Source organism: Ciconia boyciana, chromosome 13 (genome assembly GCF_034638445.1).
Source record: "Ciconia boyciana chromosome 13, ASM3463844v1, whole genome shotgun sequence".
Lineage (NCBI taxonomy): Eukaryota > Metazoa > Chordata > Aves > Ciconiiformes > Ciconiidae > Ciconia > Ciconia boyciana.
The window spans coordinates 1,451,601-1,477,212 of record NC_132946.1 but is presented as its reverse complement, the minus strand read 5'-3'; the positions used below and the strand labels follow the sequence as shown (position 1 = coordinate 1,477,212).

At 48.7% G+C, this 25,612-nt stretch overlaps 3 protein-coding genes across 10 annotated transcripts; 1 reads left to right on the top strand and 2 right to left on the bottom strand.

Annotated features, from left to right (window-relative positions):
- Positions 1 to 1,914: 1,914 nt before the first annotated feature.
- On the bottom strand, positions 1,915 to 5,414 carry PGP (phosphoglycolate phosphatase). The gene is made up of 2 exons (XM_072877620.1): positions 4,769 to 5,414; positions 1,915 to 4,291 (listed from the first exon to the last, which is right to left on the bottom strand). Exons 1-2 carry the CDS (start codon positions 5,391 to 5,393, stop codon positions 3,966 to 3,968), a joined length of 951 nt encoding a protein of 316 aa, XP_072733721.1. The 5' UTR covers positions 5,394 to 5,414; the 3' UTR covers positions 1,915 to 3,965.
- Positions 5,415 to 5,810: 396 nt separating this feature from the next.
- Positions 5,811 to 15,429, top strand: E4F1 (E4F transcription factor 1). 3 transcript variants are annotated; one of them, XM_072878707.1, is made up of 14 exons: positions 5,811 to 6,099; positions 6,572 to 6,723; positions 6,863 to 6,959; positions 7,368 to 7,579; positions 7,796 to 7,916; positions 8,202 to 8,354; positions 8,768 to 8,850; positions 9,386 to 9,613; positions 9,942 to 10,047; positions 10,571 to 10,788; positions 11,165 to 11,363; positions 12,623 to 12,783; positions 13,603 to 13,665; positions 14,345 to 15,429. In XM_072878707.1, the coding sequence occupies exons 1-14, from the start codon at positions 5,943 to 5,945 to the stop codon at positions 14,690 to 14,692; spliced, it is 2,298 nt and encodes a 765-aa protein (XP_072734808.1). In that variant the 5' UTR covers positions 5,811 to 5,942; the 3' UTR covers positions 14,693 to 15,429. The 3 variants fall into 3 exon arrangements, with proteins under 3 accessions (XP_072734808.1, XP_072734809.1, XP_072734807.1); XM_072878706.1 differs by having other exon boundaries at positions 5,815 to 6,099; positions 8,684 to 8,850; XM_072878708.1 differs by lacking the exon at positions 14,345 to 15,429 and having other exon boundaries at positions 8,684 to 8,850; positions 13,565 to 13,665.
- Positions 15,416 to 25,240, bottom strand: ZDHHC4 (zDHHC palmitoyltransferase 4). Of its 6 annotated transcripts, none has more exons than XR_012045063.1 (7): positions 23,953 to 24,665; positions 21,470 to 21,543; positions 19,609 to 19,787; positions 19,383 to 19,508; positions 18,480 to 18,724; positions 16,326 to 17,403; positions 15,416 to 16,093 (listed from the first exon to the last, which is right to left on the bottom strand). XR_012045063.1 is itself a non-coding variant. In XM_072878714.1 (7 exons), exons 2-7 carry the CDS (start codon positions 24,073 to 24,075, stop codon positions 17,119 to 17,121), a joined length of 1,032 nt encoding a protein of 343 aa, XP_072734815.1. In that variant the 5' UTR covers positions 24,076 to 24,083; positions 25,172 to 25,240; the 3' UTR covers positions 15,416 to 17,118. The 6 variants fall into 6 exon arrangements, 5 of the variants coding, with proteins under 5 accessions (XP_072734815.1, XP_072734812.1, XP_072734811.1 ...); XM_072878714.1 differs by adding an exon at positions 25,172 to 25,240 and having other exon boundaries at positions 15,416 to 17,403; positions 23,953 to 24,083; XM_072878711.1 differs by adding an exon at positions 24,672 to 25,119 and having other exon boundaries at positions 15,416 to 17,403; positions 23,953 to 24,083.
- Between the last annotated feature and the right edge of the window lie 372 nt (positions 25,241 to 25,612).

Genomic DNA, 25,612 nt, shown 5'->3' with positions numbered 1-25,612 from the left:
CAAGGAGCTGAACTGCGGGGTGCTGAGGTTGGGGATGAACAAAACCTTACCAGGATCCACGGGAACGGGAGGAGCTCAGCCCCTTCAAAGGAGGAATCAAGCAAGCACAGAGCTGGGACTCTGCGATAACCGGGGGACCAGGGATACTCACTGCAGAGGCGGCATCGCCGGTGCCGTTCCCACCCTCCATCCTCCACTTCAGATGCAGACCTCGCTCCTGCAGCTCTGCCTCCTGACAACGCGCAGACTGTGCATGATCCCCGACTCCAGGCGCGCCTGGGAAACCTAAGCGTGCATCCGCGAAACGTAAATACGCGTCCCTTGCGGCCAAAGGGCTTCCCGGCCAGGAGCTGCTCAACTCAGACCTACGGGGAGGGTGAAACCCTAGAGCTGCCACCTGGGGAGAGGAGAAGGGAAGGGGGGTAAAACCCAGGGCTGCTGAGCGATGCTGTCAGCGCATAAAACTGCTCTTCCTGCTCACCTTGCGAGCCGGCTGGAGGGGGGCAGGCGGACGACAATCGGGGGCTTTGTGTCGGCCCTCCCTGCTGGCAGGCCGTAATAGCGGGACGGGGTAAGTCTCATTAAGAGGTACAATGAATAGAGAAAAGTGGCAGCCTGCCCTTGTCATCAGTTATTTCTACATTTCAACATGAACTTTGTGCTGCCGGAGCTCCGTGGGCTGAAGCCAACTGTTTATCCTGCAGAGTGCTGCCCCGCAAGCCTTGGCTGCACAGACAGGCTTGTGTTCCGCCTACGGACCTCGCTTCATCCAGACCCTGGGGAAAAGAATCTCTGCTACAAAGTCATCGCCACAACCTGAGCTGCACTCGTGCTAACACCCGTGCCCTGGGATGAGAAACACCCCGCGGGGAACGGCGTTCCCAGGGCGCCAGGCCGTGGTTTTCCTGAGCAGTCCGGGAGCCCCCGAGAGCTTTGTGTTTCCGAGACCTGCCAGCCAGACGTAACCAACTGAACGGAGGCAAGGAAAACCTCAACGGAATTCCTTCCCGTGGTATCTATCAAGGGAAAATACAGCTTTTAGACATCTTCCTATCAAGCATGGCCCAGGACTGATCAAACTCAGCCAAGAGAGCAGCTCATCCTGGAGTTTCTCGTCATCAAAGCACTACCAGCCCCGCTCCCCACTCAGCCTCTTTCCTTCTCTAAGTCAAAGATGGGTTATTTCAGTAGAAAATCACCGTCTCCTGGCACGCTGCTCCTGTGGGATGTGAACTCAAGCTCTGGACAAATACACACCTGAACACTGCGGCCAGCGAGAGTCAACCAACCATCACAGTCACTCCTCTAAAAGAGCAAAACTGAGAATGCCAGACTGCAGCGTCCTGTGCTGCGGCTCTGATGAGAACCAGAACGGAGTTGGAACAGTCAAACCACCAGTTCTGCTTCTGGCAACCCCGGCGCTGGAGAGATCAGGCAGCGCTCCCGCGGTGTAGCCCGCTAGCTGGCTTCTGCTGCAGCAGAGCTTAGCACAAGAAATTTGAAAACCAAGCTGCAACACGCAGACAGCGCGTTCTCCCCGTGGAGATTTTCACAGCCACACAGCAGACGCTTTCCTACTTTAAGAAATTTATGGCCTGCCTAATCTAAGGCACAGGAACAAAGCAAAACCCTCTATAAAACACCGTTTGTGAAAAAGATTACTGCATTCTGCTCTGTGCTGTACTCTTACTCGAAGAGGCGAATCTCAGCCCATGCTAAGAGCCCTGCATAGCTCTGGGCGCCTGAACCAAAGAAATAAGGTTCAAATAATACAAATAAGCATTTGGCTTGCTTTCCCTGATACTGCATGTCAGGAGTAAAGATGATAAACACAAACCGCGTCCCTCCCTCCCAGCATTTCCGCACAGTACAGCTGCACCAAAGCTCACAAAGAGACTACAAAACAAGACAACGCCAGGGGAAAGCAGGTTTGTAAGTTTAATGTGAATTCAAGTAGAGGCTTAAAAACCGTTTGGAAGTTGATACAGAGTTTTGAAGCATGATTGACACCTTCACCAGTACATTTCAGCATACGTGAATCGAGGTAATGGTTCCCTTGTACAGTGAACAGTACTCGGCAGGGACAGTGCGCTGCTTGAACGAGGCTGACCGCCTCTCCTGGCATCTACTACTTTAGTTGACATATTTTGAAATTATAAGCACCAGATACAGGAACCGAATCAAAGAACGCATCGTTAAGTCGGACCCTACCTGCAGTAAACCCATCAAGTCCATTTCCACGTTACGCAGGTGAAGCGGAAGGTCCACCTGTAAGCATTTCTGTGACTGTACGCAGTCACAGCCTTCTAGCTGGAGACAGGAAGAGGGAAAAGATTATCCGTGCTTCCTTACACAACTCCGAGTTACAAACGAACACCCTTTGACAAGATCCAGCTAATATTCTGGTAACACGGAAAGCCAATACGAACTGCACGGTTATTGCTGTGCAAGAAGGTGGCGGGTCTACTCGTTTCGAGTGGAAGGAAATGGCATCGACGCACTGCTAGAGCTATTCAGCTGACCAGTGGGAGGTGAAGGAAGGCCAGTGTTTGAATTTAACTGCTGAGAGTGGAATCTATGGAATAAAAGCATGTTATTTGCATATATAATTTTTCACTTAATTCTGTAATGCAAAAGCTTTCAACTGTGGCCTTTGATTCAGCCAGCATAAAAATCTACCCCATAGCCTGAGCCACGCATCACCCAAACCCACCGGGAGCTCCAAATGAAGTCATCACCTGAGCAAGCACGCACGCCTCTTCAGACGAGCAAGTGGTGCCAGGCCCCCACGCCAGACACACGCGGAAGAGATTAACCTCAGGTATTTAAAGGAAGCACGCGCCTTCGTCACGCACAGCCAGTACGCTTACGGGCTCGTTTCGGTGGAAAGCTGTGCTGTGTACTACGTCCACCCCCTGTGGGCCGAGCATTAATTCAGATTCTGCAGCTGAAGCCAAGGCAAGCGGCTATTTTGATGCTGAGGGAAGTACAAGAACTAGCTCGGTACGAATCCAGTTATTTCTGGGAAGCAGCGGTAGTGAAGGACAGTCCTTGGCGGTTGCAGACTTTCTGCATTACCAAATGCAAAAGCTTAGGAGAATTAAACCTACTGTGATCAGTGAAGTACATTCCTCTTATCCTCCCTTCCGGGAAACACGATATATTATCATATACTATACTTAAATTTATATTTTAAATATATTCTGATATATATTTAGGATCGGGGTAGTTCTTGTATGTGCATGTACTTTACACATACATCCAACGCTTGGACAAATACAGTACACAGAAGACACCAGGTGTGTTCTGCGAGTGGAATCACCCTCATCTGCATCACAAGTGCAATTTGCAACGGTCAAATAAAGGAGACGGATTTCAGTTTCTGTGACCTAACGTCACGCTTGCAGCGGGCTGTACTGCCAAACAGGACCCCGTCTGGGGAAAGAGAAAAACAACAACAACAAAAAAATCAATCTAAGGCCAAATGCTAATTCTGCCAGCCACCGCAAGCGTTTCCAAACACGGCTGCTAAGGTACTACACACTCCAAGAGTCATTTCCCTGAATAAACCAGACTGAGCCACGCCAGCACGTCCAGGCGAGGACACGCTGCAAGTTGTTGGGTTCTTTTCCTCAGATCAACCAGCTCCACTTCCCTCAACTCAGTCTAGAGGACAACGTGACATCGAGTATCACAAACATTTGGATAGATGTGTTGCTTATAATTTAAAAAAAAAAAAAAGCCCCAAGCCCACAAGACGTGGGGGACACCGTAATGCCCTCTTTGTTTCAAAGTGCATTTAAAGACCGAGATGTAAACAACATCGTATCAAGAGGACAGAAAGGTTAAAAAGCTAAGGGTTACTAACTCCGGGTGGTATCCTAGGGAGTACGTTACTGTCACAAGGTGATTAACAGGGGCCCTCCTCACGGTGCCGCTGCAGAGGCTGCAAGCATTTTGCTATATTAATCCCCCAGTGCTGGGAGAAGGTCGGCTATGCTGTCGACGTAGTAATCGGGAACCAGGCTCTGCCGGGCAGGACAGTCGCTCTCCTGGTGGCCCTTCACTTCGTCCAGCGTGGTGACCCCGGTAAGCGTCAGCAGGGTGGTGAGGCCGCAGCTGTTGCCCATGAGGATGTCTGTGTCCAGCCGGTCTCCCACCATGATGGTACGAGTGGGATCGATGTTGAACTCGCTCACCACGCAATCAAACATGTACCGGTTGGGCTTTCCTACGATGAACGCCTCGCGTTGGGCTGCCGTCTCCACGGCTTTTACCAGGCAGCCGGTCCCTAGGGAGAGAACAAACGTCGATTAGAGGCTGCAGAAGACTCTCGGCATCCACACGAGCCGGTACAAAACCGCACGGTGCTTTGGAAACACGACGCCTCAGCCTTACGGACAGGACAGGCGGTGGAACAGGTCGGTCCCAAGACAGGTGGTGTATAAAACCTGCCGGGAGGCTGGCATACCGTCCCACATCGAGATCAAAAAGGAACCGCTACTCCCGGAGTAAAGGATCAGCAAAGATTCTCCCTCTTTTGGGGGGGGGGGGGCGTGCAGCGAGGAGGAGGGGAAGCCCAGGCTCCGGGACGCCCGGGCCGGCACACCGAGGTACGAGCCCTTGTCCCGAGACGCAGGGCCGAGCCCGGGGGGGCCCCCGAGCCCCGGGCCTCGCCGCGGGCGGCTCCGAACGGGCCGGGGCCACCCCCCGTCCCCGCCGGGCGGCAGGCGAGGCGCCCGGACGCTCCCCCCCCCCCCCCGCGCACCGGGGATGGCGGTGCCGCCCTCGAGCGGGAGGCGGTGGTCGCGGTTGGTGCCGACGAGGAGGCAGTCGGGGCCGCCGCGCAGGAGGTAGCGCAGGGCCTGGCACAGCTTGGCGTAGCTGAAGTGCTCGTCGAACCCGACGAGGACGGCGCGCACGGCGGGGTCGAGCGGCGCCTGGGCCCAGTCGGCGGGCGCGGGGCCGGGCAGGGCGGCGGGGCCGGGCCCCAGGTGCGGGACGCCGACGGCCTCCAGCTCGGCGGCGAGCGCGGGGCTGCCCAGCACGTAGGCGGCGGCGCCGGGCGGCAGGGCCTGGCGGAGGTAGCGGGCGGCGCAGTAGGCCGAGCCGAAGACGTGGCGGGGCTCGGCGGGCGGGAAGCCCAGCCGCCGCAGCTTCTCGGTGTAGGCCGCGCGCGTCCGGCTGCTGTTGTTGGTCACGTAGCAGAGGCGCTTGCCCGCCGCCGCCAGCCGGCCCAGCGCCGCCGCCGCGCCGCCCACCGCCGCCTCGCCCCGCCACAGCACGCCGTCGCAGTCGAAGAGCAGCGTGTCGGCGGCGCCCAGCACGGCGCGGGCCGCCTCGGCCTCCAGCCGCCGGCACCGCCGCGGCCCGCCGGCCGCCATAGCCGCCATGGCCGCCCCGCCGCGCCGCGCCGCGCCTCGGCCGCGCGCCCGCCCCCCGGCCGCCCCCATTGGCCGCGCCGCGCCCGGCCCGCGCCCCCATTGGGCGGTGGCGACGGCCCCGCCCACCCCGCCGGCAGCCGGCGCCCGGCGCCCTCCCCCGCCCTTCCGCACGGCGCCACCGACGGCGGCCGGCCCGCTCCGCTCTCATTGGTCGCCCGCCTCGCCGGTCCGCCCCCCGCGCGCCGCCATTGGCCAGGAGCGCGCGGTCACCCCAGGCGCTCCGCGACCCATTGGGCCACCCAGCCGCCCCGGGGGCTCGTTAGGTAGCTCGTTAGGCTCCGGTCCGTCTGGGCACGGGGGTCAGAGGTCACCGGGGGGCGAGGGGGCCGGGCACCAACGCCACCCGACGGCACCCGGGCCGCGCGCGGCCCCGGAACCCTCGCGCGGCGGCCGCGTTCCCCGCCGAGCCCCCGCGGCGGCCCGTCCCACGGCACGCGGCCCGTTGTTATGACGACACGGCCGTAAAGCCGCCATCTTGGCGGTGCGGCTCGTTGCGACATGGAGGCCACGATGGCAACGAGCGCGGGGCCGGCGGGGCTTACGGCAGCCGCGGCCGAGGAGCGGGAGGGGGCGGCGGCCGCGGGCTCCGGCCCCGCCGCGCCGCCCGCCGGCCCCGCCGCCTTCCTCAGCCTCCCGGCGCCCTTCAGCGAGGAAGGTACCAGGCGCGGGGCGGGCGGTGCCGCCGCCACAGGGCCCCGGCCGGAGCCGAGGGGAAAGCGGGGCCTGCGCGGCGGCGGGGCCCGCGGAGAGGCCCCTGAGGGGGCCCGGCGCGGCGGAACCGGCCCCTGCGGCCCTCGGCGCGGGGCGAGGGCGGGTCCTGGCTGCGCCGGTTCTCTCGGCGGGGGGTCGGGGAGGCGGCTGGCGCCGGGGTCTCGGTGCCCCGCTGCGCCCCGTCCCTGCTGCGGGCTGCGAGAGGGGAGCCCGGGGCCCGGCCGGGGGGGGATCGCCCGGCCCGCCCCGCTCCAGAAACCGCCTCGCTGCGGGAGCGAGAACGCCCCTCGGCAGCACGTCCCCCCCCCGCTCCCTTCTCTCCCGCGAAGGAGCTCACCGGGACAAGCAGAAGAGGAGCTTTCGGTGTGAATAGGTGCCGAATTTTCCTAAACCGATGACTGAATTTTAAATCGTAGATGAAGATGACGTGCATAAGTGTGGTCGCTGCCAGTCGGAGTTCACCTCCTTGGAAGAATTTGTGCAACACAAGCTACAAAAGGTCTGCCAGCGAGCTCCAGAAGCTCTTGCTGCTGCATCAGCAGGTCTCCTCACCCAAGAAGTACAAAAGGTGACAGCAGGCTTCTCCTCAAGCCGTGGCTGAAAATAATTAGGATGCAACGGTCTGTTGGGTTGGAGGGGAGAGAACAGAATACACTGTTTTTAAAGGTAATAAAACCTTTCTGCTGAAGCGTTATCTGTTACCACAGGTCGTTCCTTCTGTCGAGGAGTCGATAACTGTCGCTCACATAGTTGTCGAAGCATCTTCAATAGCAGAGGAAATCGGCAACGCATCTGCTATAGTAGGTGAGCTTCGAGACGCTTGCCTTCGTACCCCTGCGGGGTTAGGAACAGTCTGTTTCTCCGGTGTCCTCTTCTCTTCGATTTGTGTTGTAGCTGGGTACGCGACACCTCTGTGCGACCGAGCACGGGGACTTGGGACGGAGCGTTACCTCAGAGATGCGAGAGAGGCATCCCTAGGGCAGCTTTGCAATTCTCTCCGTGTGAATACAAATTAGATTTAAAACTCCATTCCAGAAATGTCCATTTTGATATTTATGCTGCGACAATGAGAACTTTGCAAAGACCCGTGTTCCAGGTTTAAAGTACCCGTTTCTCCTTCCTTCTGCATGCAACACTGAAACAGTATATCGCTCTAGTCGTGTAAAGCTGTCTTCTGTAAAGAACATAACTGTCCTCCTATCCTTCTCCCAGGTAGTGGGCACATCAAAGAAGTCATTGTTGCAGGAGACCACGTTTTTGAAAACCCAAACGGTCACGCTGATGGGGAAGTCACTGAAGAGCAAGGCAACCCTGATGAGCAGGAGCAGGAGCAGGATCTTTCCACAGAACTGATAAAGGTTAAGCTGCTGGTTAACAAAGAAGGGCGCTACGTATGCGAATTATGCCAGAAGACATTTAAAACAGTAAGTATCACTTTTACTGCGTTCAGGTTAGTGAGTTATTTAGGCTAGCTGTTAACCAAGACGTCTCCAGACTCGATAACAATGTGCTCCTCTAGCGCATGTTACGCTTTCAAAAGGAAGGTTCTACTTTCAGGAGGAGCGTTGTTGTTCTTTACAGTTGAAACGTAAAATCCTTAACCGTTTGGAACACCTTTTAAAAAGAAATTCTTTCCCTAGGCCAGCATCCTCAAAGCTCACATGATCACTCACAGCAGCAGAAAGGACTATGAATGTAAACTCTGTGGAACTTCCTTTAGGACAAAAGGCTCTCTGATTCGACACCATCGGCGTCACACTGGTAAGACGGTTCTCCAGAATAAGAGCTCCTCGCTGCTGGAGTGCGCTGTGTGCGGTTATCCAGCTTACCTTCCAGTGGAACTCATTGCTGCTTTCCGTCTTCTGCTGAGCGGAGACCGCGGAGCTCCCTGATGTTTGGGGTGCTGGGAGGCAACGCGAGGTGCTGGGATAAGCACAGTCTGCTCGCTGTAGGAAGCCGAAAGCATTCTTCTAGCAGTCTGTCGCATAGAGCTAATACTGGCCCTGGTTAGTTTAATACTGTGGGTTTGATTCTTGTCATTTCCAGATGAAAGACCTTACAAATGCAAGAAATGTGGGAAAAGCTTCCGGGAATCGGGAGCTTTGACTCGGCACCTGAAATCTCTGACACCTTGCACCGAAAAAATTCGCTTTAACATGAACAAAGAAATAGTAGTCAATAAAGACGACTTGCCAACAGGTCAGTGATGCTGCCAATACCTGCCTCGCACCTGATAAAACCAAGCATGCTCCTGGCACTTGAACTATAAATTCTTTCTCATTTATGAAAAAAATACTGCTGTGGTATTGAGTTTGTATCTTTTATACAGGAAAAAGTAATTTATAGAGCTAGACTATTAACCTGAAGTGCATGCAGCCAGGTGTTGACTGTGATGAACGTTTGAGAACCTGGTACAAAGATGGCTTTAACAGGCACCTCCTGTTCTGAGACAGGTTTTGTGTAGGGCACGGCAAATTGGTGAGGCGTGGCAGTACACCAAGTGATTCATTGTGCTGCTTTTCTTGAAGGATCCTGTAGTTCAAACACAGACACCGTTTCATCAATAGCGAGTGAATCCATCGAGACCTCACCTGTGATTCATCTCGTGACAGATGCAAAAGGCAACGTTCTTCACGAAGTCCACGTCCAAATGCAGGAACTTCCTGTTGTAGATGCGAAATCCCTGGACCAAGACGTGAGTGTCGTTTCTCTTAAATACCCTTCATGTGTTTTATGCAAAGAAGTATTTTGAAGTATTTCAACGAACAAAATTTTCTTAGGTGCCGAGAATAAATCTGTGTGGTGGAAGTAAATGGTTAATTAGCTTCTTTTTCATCTGAGAACATAGAAGGCAAGCTCTGCTCTGACCTTGCCTGGCCATCTGCTGCTGCTGAGCTCAGCAGCACGTGTATAGCATACGGGGGGATGTGTAGGGTTCACCACCACGTACTGGACGATACAGAAGGCGAGAGGGTATTTCTGTTGACTGTTCCCTGCTACAAGACTCTGTGGTAGGAGCAAAGGCTTAGCATCCCTTGGACTATATGTGTTCAGAGTGCAGATTGACCTCATCTTCCTCCCCAGTCCAGGATCATCCCCTTGTTGATCTTTCAACCCTATATCGCAGCATTAGACACCCTAGAAAGAATGGCTGGCGTAGCAATGCTGCTGTAAAAAAAGGGCTAACTGTGTATTTGCTGTACCAATTGCTGGACTGTTTCTTCCTTCAGCAATCGCATCCCGAGGAGCTGCCGTGTGAGGGGGAAGTGAACAGTGAGAATCTGCTGAGGCAGGCCATGAGGAATTCGGGTATTGTGATTGAGAGAGTCGCTATGGAGGAAATGCAAAAGCCAGATGAGCCTGCTGTAGCTGCTAGAGAAGAACTAGAAAATGAAGTGGTGGAAGCAGAAGAGGAGCCATGTGGGGAACAGTGTGTTGAAGTAGAACAAGCGGAGTCTGTATGTTTGTATTCCATAAATAGATTAATTTTTTTAATCTTCCTTGCCTGCACTTGGTTGTGGACAGCACTGTTAGCCTCACAACCCTGCACGCTGTCCTCGGCGCATCTCTCCCTGTGCCTGGGTATTCGTGTCAATTTTTATAGTTACGTTTTTCACATATGCTTTAAGTCTGGTGTTAGAACGCACGCGTGTGCTCTCTCTCCTGTTAACGATATAGATCTCTTTCTTGTCAAAGCTGGAGTATTTAATTGGGAATTTGGTTAGCAACACTTACCGTACACACTAGTACAAAAATATTTATGTTGTACTGTTTTCTTTCCAATAGACAGATGCAGAAAGAACAAATGGGTATAAAAGTTATGTTTGCCCTCACTGTAATGAAGCCTTCAGTGAAGCTACTTCCCTTGAAGCACACATCAAAGGTCATTTAGGTAAAGTTCTACTGCTTATGCTGTTGTCTAAACTGCACTGTGTCTTATCATGATCTTAAGCATAGTACACCTTGCTTTGTGTCAAATTCCTTGCCTTTTCATGGCTGTTAGCCATGCAAAATCAACTGATGCTTAGCACACAAATATGAAAAGGTTGACTTTGGTTGAGCTCTAGAATAGAGGGTAAAAGAAACATTTAAAAAAAAAAAAAAGTTTTGATGTTTCAGGGCCTGCACTGCATCCTTGAAAGTAGAATTTTGTGAAGAGGCCAATAAAAAGGTTAGTGAGGCAGAACAGGCTGATAGGCTGGAACTGCTGCCTGAAAGGCTCCAAAGGCCTTAAGAGCAACATTTGAGCAGAATTCACTTATGAATGAGGCAAAGCCCATACACACAGTTGAAAATATAATTTCCCTCCTTCTCCGGGTTAATTTTGTGGTACGAATTTTGTTACAGCATGTACTAGATACTCGCTGCTGCTGGTTGTTCTGTATCAACCATGCGTGTTCTCTCTTTCTCTCTAGATTACAAGCCTTTCAAGTGTGAGGAGTGTGGCAAAGAGTTCACGAAAGGCTATCTGCTAAAAAAGCATCAAGAAGTGCACGTGAATGAACGGCGTTTCCGCTGTGGAGAGTGTGGCAAGCTGTACAAGACCATTGCGCATGTGAAGGGGCATCGAAGAGTGCATTCTGATGAGCGGCCGTATTCCTGTCCAAAGTGTGGCAAGCGGTACAAGACAAAGGTGTGCCTCCCTCACAACAGGCGTGCCTTCAGATTTTCCTTTCCAGAGCCAGGGTTTGGGAGAAGTTAGGAGGCTTTGCTCTTGAAAGAACAAATACCAGCTCACTTGCCTCTTCTATGATTTGAAGCTCCAGAAGGAGCTTTTGTTTTAGTGGGGAAAAGAGGGACAGTCTTAATCAAACCTTCATATTTGTGAAGAAACTGTTCCTTCATGTGTGGAAAAAATTACGTAGTAATAATAAAACCAAGTATTTATCATGTCTTACATGAGGAGAAGTCCTCAAAGATGTTGACTTTTACCCTGGAAGCTAAAATACTGCTTGCTTGAGCTTGTCCTTCCCCTTAGCTGCCCTTCTCTTGCTTCTCTCTTTGTACAGAATGCCCAGCAAGTTCATTTCCGTACGCATTTAGAAGATAAGCCTTATGTCTGTCAGTACTGCAGTCGGGGCTTTCGGGAAAAGGGCTCGCTGGTCCGCCACATCCGCCATCACACAGGGGAAAAGCCTTTTAAGTGTTACAAGTGTGGGCGAGGGTTTGCAGAGCACGGCACTCTCAACAGGCACTTAAAAACCAAAGGTGAGGTGGCAAAGCTTGTCTGGGTTGGGGGGGGATGTGTGTGTTCTAGGATTGGGTTTGGACAAGCTGCTTTTTGGCTGAATGGTAATGATTTTTCAGAGTGGATCTAACGACCTTCATCTGAGGCCATTTGTTTATGTGCATCTTGGTTGCATCAGAAGCAGATACGTTATATTTTTTTTCATCTACGTTAATTAATATTTCTATTGTGATCTTTCTGACCAAAACTGATGCTGAACAAACAGCCATAAAACAGTTCTAATATAAAATCTAGATCACCTAAACAAAGAGAAAGATAACCAAACCAGAATTTGCATTAAGAATCTTACTGCAGGGATGCTGTGTGCTCTCTGCTCCGAACTCTGGCTTAAGTAGTCTCTGCAATGTTGCCACTGCCCTAAGTGGGGAAGACAGACCCTATACCGTGCAAGAGTCTGCCCCAAATTGTGCAGTGGTTCTGTTCCAAGGCTACACGCAAAGAGGGAGAAAATTAACGTTTTTGCAAAGTAATGCCAGAGAGAGATTGATTTTTGTGTTGGGGAAGAGGCGAGAGGACTGTAAAATTTAGGATGTGGCACATATCGTTGTGGTTAAACTTGCCAATTGGGGTTTTTTATTTTTGGCATTAAATTCAGACTAATCTTTGGGTTTTATGAAATCCTGTAAAAACACAAAGTGTGGATGTTCTGTGAGGAAAATGTCTTGAGTAGAGTTAAGTTCTCACAGATAATCTTGTTTGATCGGATTAGTTGCACTGGACCTGCTGCTCCTTTAGCTCCTAAAGACACATTTTCAAGCTCCTTCAGGTAGTGATGATGATGTATTGAGATTGTAAAGGACAATACAAGTTTACTGGAGGAAGAACAAAGTTTCCTAGGTAGATACTGAAATGTAATGCATAAGCAGAAAAGATATACGACTTAAAATATACCAAAAGACTTACTGTATGTTCTTCACATACTGCTTTTGAAATCCTGTATGGTTTTACGCATCTGAATTTGTGTGTTTTTTGAAATGACACTGGACAGTCGTTCTGCTTGAGGCTCAGTTCTGTTGTCTGGTGTCACATAGGCCTCTTCTAGGCCATTATTTGGCCTGTCTTGGTGGGGTGAGAGCCTGTCGTCTGACTGCTGGTCGCTTGTCGGCGGCATCCTGTTAAAGTGATATTGTTTGTGCCGCGTAGTATTTTCCAGGTACTCCTGTATTTGAGATGGTTATGAAAAATAACGTTTTTCTGGCATTTTTGGAATACCATTCAGGTGGCTGCCTCCTTGCTTTGAAAGAGGTGGAAGAAGTGATGGTGTCTGAGGAAAGTCAGTCCGCTGACAACTTAGCTGCAACAGTCATTTCTGAAGATCCTCACACTGTTTTGGTAGAGTTTTCTTCAGTGGTGGCGGACACTCAGGAATACATCATTGAGGTAAGAAGTGGGGCAAACAGCCTTCTCCTTCTGAACTTAGCACGGTATTTTGTCAGTAAATACTGCAGTTGTGCGTGTTCCTCATCTAGGCTTTTGGGAGAAAGTAAAATAGGATCTAGCCAATGCTACCACTGCCTGCGTGACCCTAGGAATAAGCAGGATTAATCTTGTTCAGAAGGAGAGCACCGGGAGCCTACCTCACCACCCTTCTGAAGTCCTGCATGTAACGTAGGCAGGGAAATGAGAATGCAGGGAAGACATCAGTAGTTCTTCAGAAGGCTGAGACTGAGAACTTCTGACCATGCCAGATTTTATGTCCTCACAAACTTGCTTCAACTTTCCCTCAACTTTAACCTACTCTCTTCTCCCATTTCTGTTTAGCTTATTTTGTCCGAAATAATCTCTGTTGTTTTTAACTGGCTGTGGCTGCCAAAAGCAATGAATTACGCATTTTGCTTTCTCCCCCTTCGTGACAAAGAGCCAGTACTCATCCGTGCAGAGTAACACAGTCCATTTATTGAGTCCCTTTAGTGCTGCCGTAGTTTTTCTCCAATAGGAGAAAAATCTGCCAGTTGGCTGAGTCCTGCTGAGAGAGGATGTTCTCTTTCAGTTATGGGCGAGCACTTTGCATTGCTGTTAAGTAGCTCTTGGTAATGGGATTTGGAGGGAATTTCAAGGAGGAGTTGTCTTTAGAGTAGCAACTGCATCATGGGGGGAACAGAAGGACTTTTGTAAAAGATCTTAGTGTCTTATATCTTAGTAATAAAAGATTTTTTTATAGTAATCTAAAAAGGGAATCATCATATTTTGTCTTTCAAGACTGCTACTGAAGACATGGAGACCAGCGAAGCTACTGAAATAATAGAGGGAACAAGACATGAGGTAAAGCAGCCACATAAACTATTATTTTGGGGACTTGCTGTAGATGAAATGAATCACTTTTAGCGTCTAAAAGTCAAGCTAAAGAAACCCAACTTCAAAGAATTAATTTACCTACCTCTGTAGTTTTGCAGACCTGTCTGTATAAAAACATAATACGGGTCATACTGGGTTTGATTGAGCTTTGTTAACCCTGGATCCTCTCAGTGATGGTGGCCAGTGCCTTGCATGGCTTCACACACGAGAGCACAGCTGCCGGCTAAGTCAAATTGTACAGTAACACTTCAGCCTTGGGGAAACGATCCTCTTAAGGCATTCCTGAATGCTAGAAATAACGGTTGCTGCAAAGTCAGAGGCTGGCTAGGCTCTTGACTTGCAGTCAGTCAGTTTAAGTGTCTGGGCATGCATTGTTAAGATTTTTCTATAAACAGTAGTTTGCTTTTCTGTAGGAAGTACCCTGCTAGCAAAACACCTTCAGTGACACGAGGTGTGACATGTTCTAGGAGACTGCTGTTCTCAGGGTGATGAGAACTTCAGTGAACAGCTGGAGGAAACTGGAATTAAATGCTGCTTGTTGTACTGCCCTGCTGGTCATCAAGCACTGTTTATGGTGATGATAATTGTACTTCTAACAGAGTCCAATACACCGAGAAATAACGTGGCGTCTTTTCTCTTCATGTAGGTTGACAGCCACATTATGAAAGTTGTGCAACAAATAGTAAATCAAGCAAACTCTGGTCACCAGATCATTGTACAGAACGTCACCGTGGCAGAAAACTCTGAAGTAACCACCGATGCTGCGGACACCATCACCATCGCAACCCCCGAAAGCCTCACAGAGCAGGTCGCTATGACGCTGGCTTCCGCCATCGGAGAAGGAGCAGTGCTGACTACGGAGGGTAGCATCGAGACGGAAGAAGCAACGGTGACGATGGTGGCATCTGAGGACATCGAAATAATGGAACATGCGGGAGAGTTTGTGATCGCCTCCCAGGAGGGGGAGGTGGAAGTCCAGACTGTGATTGTGTAATGAACAGCATGCAGCTAGTGATGGATGTTAATGTAAAACTTACTATTTTTCTCCAGTTTGGGGAATTTGATCAGTCCCAAGTTTGCCATTATAATTGTTCAGAGAGCAAGGGAGAGAATGCTTCTATAGGTAAGTGGCTTAACAGGATGGTACAGCCCCAAGATGTTTTCTGTTTAAAATGGAAATAACAGTAGTTAAAAAGCTCTGCATGGTTATACTGTGGATGTGACTGATGCGCCATATTTGATGGTCTCAGTATTTTGTACAGCTGCCTCAAAGGAAGATCCTTTACGAAGCATTTACCTCTGACCACAGGACAGTAGTGTTCTGGTATTTAGATTTAAAGGAGTCAGTGAAGCAAGTATGTAGGGTCTCATAAGAGACTATTTAATCATATGCATTTAAAACCAACCAAGAAAACCAAACCTAAGGAGTTCTGGTGTGCGTTCACCACCACTCAAAAACTTTCATGCCTTTAACCTCGCTACTTTCGTCCTCCTAAGGCACGGTACTGCAGTATTTTATTTTATATCCTGGACAAGTAGCCTTATGAAAGAATGCATCATTGTACCCTTGCAACGCCAGACAGGCTACTCTGAGAGCTAGTCTGTTGGTGTGTAAAGCCATATTGTATATGTTTTTTTTTTTAAACCATATACGGATTTTTAATTGCATATTGTACAGATTCAGCATGTAAATAAATACATTTTTAAAAATAAAGTTATTTAAAGTTCTTACTATATTTTTCCAATTTCTGCTCTATTATCACTCAAACAGAAGAATTTCTGGAAGGAGACAAGGGCCACTTAACAGTGTGCTTAAAAAACCTTCATCGTTGGGGGAGTCAAACATGCTCTTTTTCCCAAAACAAATGCAAGCCTCTAAAAGCAGCCAGTACGTCTATGCTTTGGAGATCTTTCACGTGATCCCTAGTTAGAGGGATTTCAGAAGGTCACTTGCATAGCTGTAAGTTTACTTTTGTCTTCCACCGTTAAGGCAGAGGGTTTTCTTGAGGGACACTGATGAAGTGCCTTTCAGCGTTCACCTAGAGAATCCCTGTATAGAAGTGGAAGACCATGTCACTGCTGTGCTTTTCAAGTGGCCTGTTCAGTGAGTGATTGCAGACAGGGAACCCTAGAAACAGCCTCAGCAACTGTAACTTCCCCTGCTGCAAAATGCCCAAAAACATAAAGAAATGCCTAAGACATGGTTGAGCCTCTCGCTGTGAACAGATCTAGCAAACAGTGCAATAAAGATGAGAAATGCCCGAAGGATTAAGTTTGTTATCTGCCACGACCTGTATGTCCAGATTTCTGATACCCTTTTCAGGATGCTGAAATTTTGTCCAGAATTCCACCATTTTCATGACTAAGGCTGAAATGGCATCTTATTTTGAACAAGCTGAAAATAGATATCAAGAAAGAGACTTAGCAGGTAAGGAGAAGCAGCACTCGTGGTAGTTTCCTTTCTGAAATTAAGGTGCTCCACACTAGTACAAATTTGCAGTAGAACATGGTTTCTGCAGGTTAAGATTCTGCCAGTAATCATGTTTTTTTCCAGCTAAATACATGCAACCTATTCTACATATTGTTAACAGTAATGGGTTAATCATTTGCCAAACAAAGGTACTTACAAAAAGATGAAGCTTCCTCGACGTTCACAGCAGCTCTTTGTTAGCTCTTCCCTTGCAAGTGCACACACAGAGAAAAAGATTCCCTTCAGTAAGATGGAACAAACTCGCCTCTCCGTACCAGCAAATTCACTACTGGTCCCTCTAACAAGGAAACAAGAGGACTAAGCTTAACCTCAGAGATCTCACCAGGTGAAGTATCTTAAATAGTGCTCTGCTGAGACATTGCTAATCAGAATACTGCTACAAATAGTAACTCACAGCTGAATACAGTCAGCTGGGAGTTACTATATTCCTGCGGGGGTTAAAAAAATGTGAATAGTTGACAAATATGTGCATTCAGATGTTTATCACTTCCACATGTGTGACCTTGCTATATTCCTGTAAAGTCTCCTGCAGGAAGGCCTACTTAAGATGTTCCAAAGTAACCTGGGAACTCAGTTTGCCTATTATACAGTGGTGTAACGCAGCATGAAAACAGTAATCGTAAAAAAATAAATTATTTGTGTACGTGTTCCTTAGCTGAACCTATCACTATTACAGCTTGCTTCAATACTGCGATTGTATCTGAAAAGACTTAACAGGCCACTGTCACAAGTGGTACAAGCAGTGTTGCAGATAAACTGGGAAGAACTCTAGTTGTTTGAAGACTGGTTGGCTTTATGAAAACATTGTTTCCGATTACTTAATTGAAATACAGTAATCTTTTTACAAAAGTTGTGTGGGGCATCAAAGCACACTGCTGAAATAAAGTCTTACAAAAAGTTAAAAAATACATATATAGAGAGGATCATCTTCATGTTTTCTTCTTGCTTTCCAACACTGTAGGAGGCTTAAAGATTTCCTTTAAGTTCATCCAGACTCCTTTAGAATAAATGTTTTTGTAGACAACTCGTCTGTCATGAGGCTGCAATGTTAGGTGGTGGGAACACCCAGATCTTCTGGATTTATACCATTCATTGGAAGTTTGGTTGGTTAAGGCCAAGTATAGATTGAAGCAGCAGTATGCACCCAGTACGAGCGTGAGAAGAATAACAAAACCAAGCATGAAGACAATCCTAGGAAAAGTCAAGAAAAGGTGCTGCAAAGAAAGAAAACAGTAACTTAGTTAAGAAGTAGGAGCATTAAACCACATGGATGCATGTGACCGCTGCAACACGCCAGCTGAAATGCACATCCATACGCACACGTGCAGCCCCAGAAACAAGGTCGCAGCCCGATCCCCCATCCAGCTCAGTGATGGTCCATTCCTGACTGAATCTTTGAGAAAACACAGATTTCCAGAAATGTATTTCCTCGCAAGCCTTGCTAATATGCAGGAGTATTTTCTACACCCATCTATCTCTGAACGTTTGTATTTCATATTGGAATTTTGCTTGCTTGTTTTCTGTTGTTTTTTTAATTTTAAAAAATCATTAATGCCAACCATCTGAAAACAAACTGCCAAATGAAGAGGCTACAATCTGGTATAACTGCAGGTTTTGCTGACATGATACAGTTTAAGCAGCTCTTTTCTGAGTTAAATTCCAGTACCGGGGAGTGGTAATGGTACTTCTCAAACATGAGCAAACATTCCGTGACCAAGATTCCTTTATAAGAGTCCAAGGCTGAAACATCTATTGTCTAGGATGAGGAAAAGATAAAGCATTTACTACTTACCACCTCACTGCCGTACTACAGAAAGGGATGAGGGGATTGAAATGCAAATGACTCAAGTGCTAGAGAGACTCAAAGTCACCCTTTGCTTGTACGTGAGAGAAAATTTTCAAGTATCTAAATTCCAGGGTAGTCGGGTCCTGCTTTAACATCTCCATGAAGTATCTCAAGGATTGTTAGCTGTTTCCTAAACGTTACTACAGTAGATGGTCATCGGAGTGCAAAGTCATGCTTTATGAATCAGATCTGCTGAGTAAAAGCAGTCTGGAGACGGAAATACGAAGAATGGGAGAGCTGAATGAAGTGCTATGAGAAAAATCCCGTATTTTTAAAGTAGTCTGCAATGGCAGTTTTCTAAACTTCCTTAGCCCTGTAAGTTGGTAAAAAACTGAAGTCTGTCCACATTCTGCCTGTGAGAATAGGTGGACTTAAAAGATTCCTGAAAGCAAAGACTGAGATAAACCTTTTTATAGGCTAATAACCCAGACAGCACAAACTTACCTGAATGAGGAAGAGAATCTCAACAGCATGCTCTTGTCCTTGGTCATCAATGTAACTCCCATGCATCATATTTGACAGCAGCACCACCTGGATGAGAAATGCTGCTGTGATGATTGCAATGGTTGCAGCCATGGCGGTCAGTGTGAAGAGGTAAAGGAAGAAATACTTTGCATTGAAGGCACCGATGCAGTTGTTGACCCACACACAGTGGTGATCAAAACGATGTACGCACATACTGCAGAAGCCTGATGAGGAGTCAGTGACGAGACAGTTCAGTTATTTGCTTTTTAAGTAATCAATTTGATTTTTTACACAGTTTAGGATAGTTTTTAATCTGAAAAAATCCGAGAATTATGGTCATGATTTAGCTGATAGCTTTTTAAGCAAATACATTAATTTCAATTGCATACCATAAAAACCCCCCAATACTAAAACCAAAGAGGTGTATCTCATTTCCTCTTTTATTCACCAAGGCTGCAGCTCAAAGACTTTGGTTTCTCTGACAGTACTGCCTAGAAAAGCATATGAAAGGTAGAGATTGTAGCTCCCAGCTTTATTTTAGATGATAACAGACAATTCTGCAAGAGAAAGACAAAATCCTGAACTCAGGTCTTGACAGATGATAATTTTGCATTTAACTTCTAGATGCTCAAAATCGTGCCTGTTCCGGACCCCAAATGATACCCTCGGAACTGGTAATTTCTGTGAGAAGAAATAGCAGCAAAACAGTTCCATGGATGGGCAAAGGGCAGCTGTGATCTGGGACCCCAGTAAAACAAACACAATCTTGTGTGCATCGAGCTGGATAACAGAACAGATGTAGTGTGAACTGCAGTTATCGATGGAGAATTAATTTGGGAAAAGTATTACTGTTACGCTTATCAAGGAAGTTAAGATTCTTACTGCAATGTTTTGATCTGGCTGGTTTCTCCATGTTGCACGTAGGACACACGATGCCTTTCTGAAATAATACACCATCATATGCATAAATCTTGACCAACGATGCATGATTTGATTTTGTTATTATACCTGCAAAAGAAACAAGAAAAATAGTAAAAGTAATGGTGCTTGTAACATTTTTTAGGTTCCGTTTTCGAACAGCTACAGCTCACAATCAGCGTGAGCTTACCAGGATTGGCCCTGGAGCAGAGAATGAAGCAGCCCATGTTCCCAGCCAGCAGCAGGTAGGGCAGCAGCAGGAGGAGGAGGTGGAACTGCAGCTCCCAGCAGTAAACAAACACTTCCCATGTGTATTCCCCATACACTGCAGCTTGCAAGGCTATGTGCAGGACAACAAACAAACAGCTTCTGTAACAGAAAGGGGACAGTCTATTTAATACTCAGCATCCTGATTAACAGGTCAAGTACACTCAGAGGTGATGAGCAAAGACTTTTCAAATGCAAGGAGACACCTCTTTTAGGTTTTCAGGCCAGCTTGGATTGCGTATTAATAGTGTTTTCTCCATCCAGTGGCTTCTCCTTCTCTTCTTCCCACATACACTCCTTTAAATATGCCAGCTAAACTCACTTCCATTCGTGTCATGCCCTTTGGATTTTTTTTCCAACAGTAGAGTCAAGTACAAAGCACCCTGGGTGCTGACAAAATATGCCACAGCAATAGGCCACAAAACATTCTGCCAGAAGACATTTGCTGTGTGCTGCTCTGAAAGCAAAGAAAACCCCAGTAAAAGGTAATCTTAAAAAAACCTGTAATAATATAAGCAGCCGTTAGGAAATAAGCGTGGCAGGTTAGCAATGGCCAACACTAGTTCCAACCTGTCAGCACACTACAGCTTCTGCGAGGCAACTTGCCTAACTGTTTGTCATGCAGGTTTGTTTGGCATGCATCATACTGAGCAACGGCTTTCAGCAGCCTGGCAAATAGATGCTCAGGTAAGCCACGCATTAGGAGAGCGATGTTCACTTACTACAGTTCTCTGCGTTATCCATCAGTTTGCTGGACTTTTTTATTAGGAGTTTTAAATAACTACTAATGTGTATTTTACTACAGCGGGAAGTCCGTTGCAGGCAAGCTCTCCTCTACTTCTCTCTCCTACACTATTTCTGTGTGCAATCCAGCAGGATCCTGCAGAGTCTCCTCTCAGCTGCAGGGCTGCAAGAAGATACCCTCAGGTGCTGCACCTCACTGGACTTCTGCACGAACTGAAAAATCTCTCGCTTGAATGAGGTGACCTGGTCGAAGGGTGTGCGTGGAGGATCAAAGTGCCTGCAGCGCACAGCATAATCTAGCAATGACAACTACACCAGGCTCATCAGATAATTGCTCTGCTGCTGACTGCACATTTGGCAGTGTAACCACTCTCTCTTGGGCTGCGTTAACAGCAGAGAAACTGCACAGCAGGCAACAAAACAACTGCAGCACACGTTCAACAGCTGTAGATGTTACGGCCCTGAAGTGTCTGTCATACTGGAGTTGCTGCCCCCAGACGAAAGGTATTTAAATCATTCCTGAAGCAGATCCTAAAGCACCAAAGTTTACAGGATGCTACAAAATTCACCTTAATACAGCAGGCGGCACATTGGCAGCTGTGCAGCGTCTCCTTGAGCCACCTGGACATCCAAGCTGCTGGACTAAGACTAATGGGATTTGAGGGAGAGGATGGGGATCGCTAGCTCTGTCTAAACTCATTCTGCAGCTGCCAGAGAGTCTGTTGTAATTCTCTCGTGGATGCAGTCTCCCACCAGTGTGACCAACATCTGTTACACTGGAAGCTACTGAGCCACATTATCTTTATTTGTCAATATGTTCAAATATTTCAGGGTACCATCTTCCCAACAATAAGCAAGGAACAGAAAGACAACAGGGTGGCAAACCTTAAAGGGAATCTGTAATCCCTGACAAGCACCCCTAATGAAGAGAGAACCTCTAAGGATAATACTGAAAGCTCTGATGGTGGCAGGAGGTCACTACAGTGGCCAAAAATACTAGTAAAAAATAAGGTCAAAAGCATAAAAAAAAAGTGCAATACCTTGTGTGGAAGAGCCTGTGAAGCACCCTCTGTGTCACAGTCTGGAGCTGTGTGGGGATTACAAATGACAATACCTGAAGCAAATGAAAACACCACGTTACCTGAATTGCGCATCACTTCTGCCTTGTGGAACGTTCAAACAAAAACGTAAGTCACCTAATCCCTCAGTTATATATCACTGTAGCCATATCACCGGGGAGGAAGCTCATTTTCAGGGGCATCTGAGCTCCCAAAAATATAGGCAGGCATGTTGCTGGGGTTTTCAAAATGGGAGTGAGGTTCCATATTCTTGGAAGCCCAGAAGGCACAAACAAATGTATCTGGGTTAATGTGTGAAAGTTACAAAGAGCTTATATCAGGTTATAGACTGGGTAACTGGTTAAGCGGGGGATAGAACTGAGCAATTTCTGAACTACAACGTGCTTCATCAGGACATCTGACAGATGCAAGTGGACATAAGCAAAGGGATAAAGCCTGTTATCCTCCAGAAAAAGGAAGGAAAAAAAAACCACAACAAAAAACCCCCCCAAGCGCCACCAAAACCAAAAAATCCAGTTTCTTCAACTACAGCTATGATCCAGCCCGATAACTCCACGTCTATCTAACTGCCGTTTCAAAACAGCTAGACACAATGAAGAAAACTGGCTGTCTTCCTTCAGCGAAGACCTCAGCAATAGTCTGTGACTGCGGAATTGTTTGACTGGGTTGTTCAGAAGATGACAGATCTCTATAGCAACATGCTGCTCCATCAGTGGTGGAGGAATTAGAGCAGCGGAGCCTATTTCTAGCTGACATGGAAAGAAAACATGCAGTGAGAGCTTCTTGTCTCAGATGTGAAAGACCAGAAGGCAAAAAGCATATGTAGAGTTGAGAAGATGTTAAATATTTTTCTTTTAACTGGTATGCCTCCTACCAGCAGTTCAAGTGACAAGTCTTTTTTAAAAGAGGCTGTGTACTGCAATAGGAAACACAAAACTAGACAGAAAAGCAACCGCACGCAATTGCAAAATTCAAATTTAAATTAACTGTATGTGTGTTAGTACAGTCTAACGTTACATTCAGTATCCATTATTCCCCCACATACAGCACAGCAATCCACTGTATTTCAACCATTCCCTACACCAAAGCAAAAGGCTCTTACAAACACCATTTGTGCTTGCAGTGATGACGAAAGTAGGAGAGAACGAGAAGACCTGTACAATGCACGTAACCATCTTGCACAACTGAACCGCTGGCAGCAAGGACACCAGGCTGGGGGGTGGAAGCTGCCTTGTCACAGAGCTGTCACAAACAGCTCTGCTGTGTGCAAGTTAATAGCTTCGTATTGCTCACAATGAATACTTTAAAGGATCTTACAGGAGCGCAGTCAAAGAACTTCAACAAACTTCCAGGCTTATACGCTTCATTAATTACAGTCAGAAATTAATTTAAAATACAGCATCTAGAGAAACTATTGAGGATTACCTATATTTATTTCAGGCGTACAAGTATCAGTTACATTTCTCCAGACAGTGACTTTACATCACAGTGGTATTTACATCACAGTGGTATTTTAATTGCTGATTGTTACACGCGTTTCACAGAGGCGCTTATTAAGAAATGTGGGTAAAGAACAAATTTCTCTTCACAATGATCTGCGTGTTTATAAAGCAAAATGAAAAGAAAGTATAACACTACTAGCAAAAATCGAAGTCTGTTTAGACTCATGTAAACAGCATTAAATACTATTTACAACTTAAGTGATGATTCCCTTATCCTTTCCCCTCCAAGAATGCTACACTTTTTTTTTTCTTCTTTAGTCAGACACAGCCCAATAGACAGAAAAATAAGTTAGTTCCTTTTCAATTCATTCCCTGTTTTTACAGTAAAATGCCAATTCTTAATCCTCTTTTAAAGCTCTTCATTCCTCCTTCTTTCTTAGGAAACAACAGCCTGTAGCATTATTACAGACTCACATTGAAGAGCTTCCCCTAAAATATCTGCTACCAGTTACAGTTCTCTCCCTATTTTAATTCTCAAGCCTCCCCACACCTTTTTCCTCTTAATGACAGCAGCAAAATACTACAAAATTGCAAATAGCTGGGCCTCATTATTATTTAATTTCTCAAAGCTGACGCATTATGGTGTCACTGAACAATGTACTTTTAGCATCGCGAGAAGTTCCGTCCTTACTACTACCCTGCGGTGACTGCAGCCGGCCAGAGCAGCACATGCAGGACCAGGAGCTTTAAGACACAAATGGTTTTTTAGGACCTGCTTGGGAGGATCTCGTCAGCCAAGAGAAAACATATTTCTATTTCCAATCCCAATGAGCACTTACCTGAGAGCAGTTGTCAAAATAGGACGAAATACACCGTTTCATCGCTCTAAGCACATATACTAGCATTTTTTATGGAGGAGAAAGACACTAATTTTCGCACGACAAACTAGGCCAGACCACCACAACGGGAGCTGATCATCGCTCTGAAAGGTCAGTTCTTTACCTGGCTTGCACCGTTGACACTTCTTGCGAGGAAACCCTCCTTCCTTCCCGAGCAGATGCAGAGTAGCGCCATAATAGCGAGAACAAAACTCAAATAAATCAAGAAGAGTGTCAGGAAGTCCATCCTGAGCCCTGCAATGCAACAGAAGCAGCTTATTAGAGCCCCTCGGTGCCAGCCCTCTGCAGCAGTGCCTGGGCCTAGCCATGCTCCACGCCGTTTAGTGCGTCTCTACAGCGCAGGAACGAAGCAGCTCGGTGTCGGGCCAGCACGCCCGAACCCCCTCCGCGACAGCAGAGCATTTGTTCCAATGTTTTCTGTATTATTTCTGTTTTCCCTGTATTTCTGTACAGGCCGAGACCCCGCCACAGGGCAACGCACTGGCAGGGGACGGAGGAGCTGGGCCTCTGCCAGGCCTCGGGGCTCCGCGCCGCTGCGGCTGCCCGGCCGCTGCCCTGCAGCGGGGACAACCCGAGTCCCGACGCCGGGCACCGACGGCGGGACCGAGGGCCGGCCCGGGGAGGCCGCTGACGGCGCCGGGCCAGGGGCCTGCGGCCTCCGAGCCCCGGGGCAGAAGGAGCCCTGTGGAGACGCAGTCGGGGCGTCGAGGGCGACGGTCCCCAGCCCCGAGGGACACCGGGCGGGAGGCCGCTGGCCCGGGGGACGCTCCCCTCAGCCTGCCCCGGCGGCCGCCGCCCCCGCCCCGCCGGGGGCACGCTCACCGCCGCCCCTCCCGCGAGGCCGGCTAATCGATCGCCGAGCCCTCCCGCCCCGGCCGCTCGGGGATCCGCGGCGGCGGCCGGGCCTGCCGCACCCGGAAGCGGGCGCCGCGGCGGGAGCTGCCCCTCGCCCGGCCCGGCCCCGGGAGAACGGTGGAGCGCGGAGCTGCCCGGCTGAGCCGCTCCGCCCCCGCCGTGCCGAGGGTCCGTTTCCGCGGCCGGCGCCTCTCCGGCCGGCGCCCAACACCCGCCCGGGCCGAGCGGCTCCGGGGAGCGGCCCCTTCCCAGGCCGAGGGGAGCTGCTTGCCGGTGTCAGGCTGGGGCTGCCGGTGGGCAGCACACCGGGACGCGTCTCCAAATCGAGCGAGAATCGAGGCTGGTGGGGAGAGCCGTTCGTGCCGGCCTCTTCCTTCTTCCTCCGCAGCAGAAAACGAAGATTAAAGCAGTAGAAATAAAAGTTAAATGATTTTTATAAATCCCAGAGTTGTGCGTGGAGTTCTTACGGTCCTGGGCAGCTCGTTCCCGCGTGAGCTGAGTGCGGTCGATGCGCTGTTTTCGTCTGTTTCCAGAGGGCCTGTCCAGCTCCCAGCTGTGTAATTCCTTAGGGATCTGCAAAAATGTCTTCACGTTTGTCGCCTTTGGTGAAATCCCTAAAGCAAAATCCCGTCGTCTTCTACAGGAGCTCTGAGCGTTATATTCCCTTTTCATACGGAGCCTCCTCTCAGGCCGTCGCGCCCCGCGTGCTGTGAGAAATAGGGGTGAGTTTGCTCTAGTACCCACGGGGATCTCGCCTAGAACCGGGCTGAGGGGGGCCAAAGCTGCAGGAGATGAAAGTCCCGTGACGGTTCCTTACGCGGTGGCTGTCAACCGAAACCGTCCCCGCAGCCGGCGCGGTCCGTGCTCTCCGGAGCGCTGCTAATGAGCGGCCGATTGGGTTACGGTGC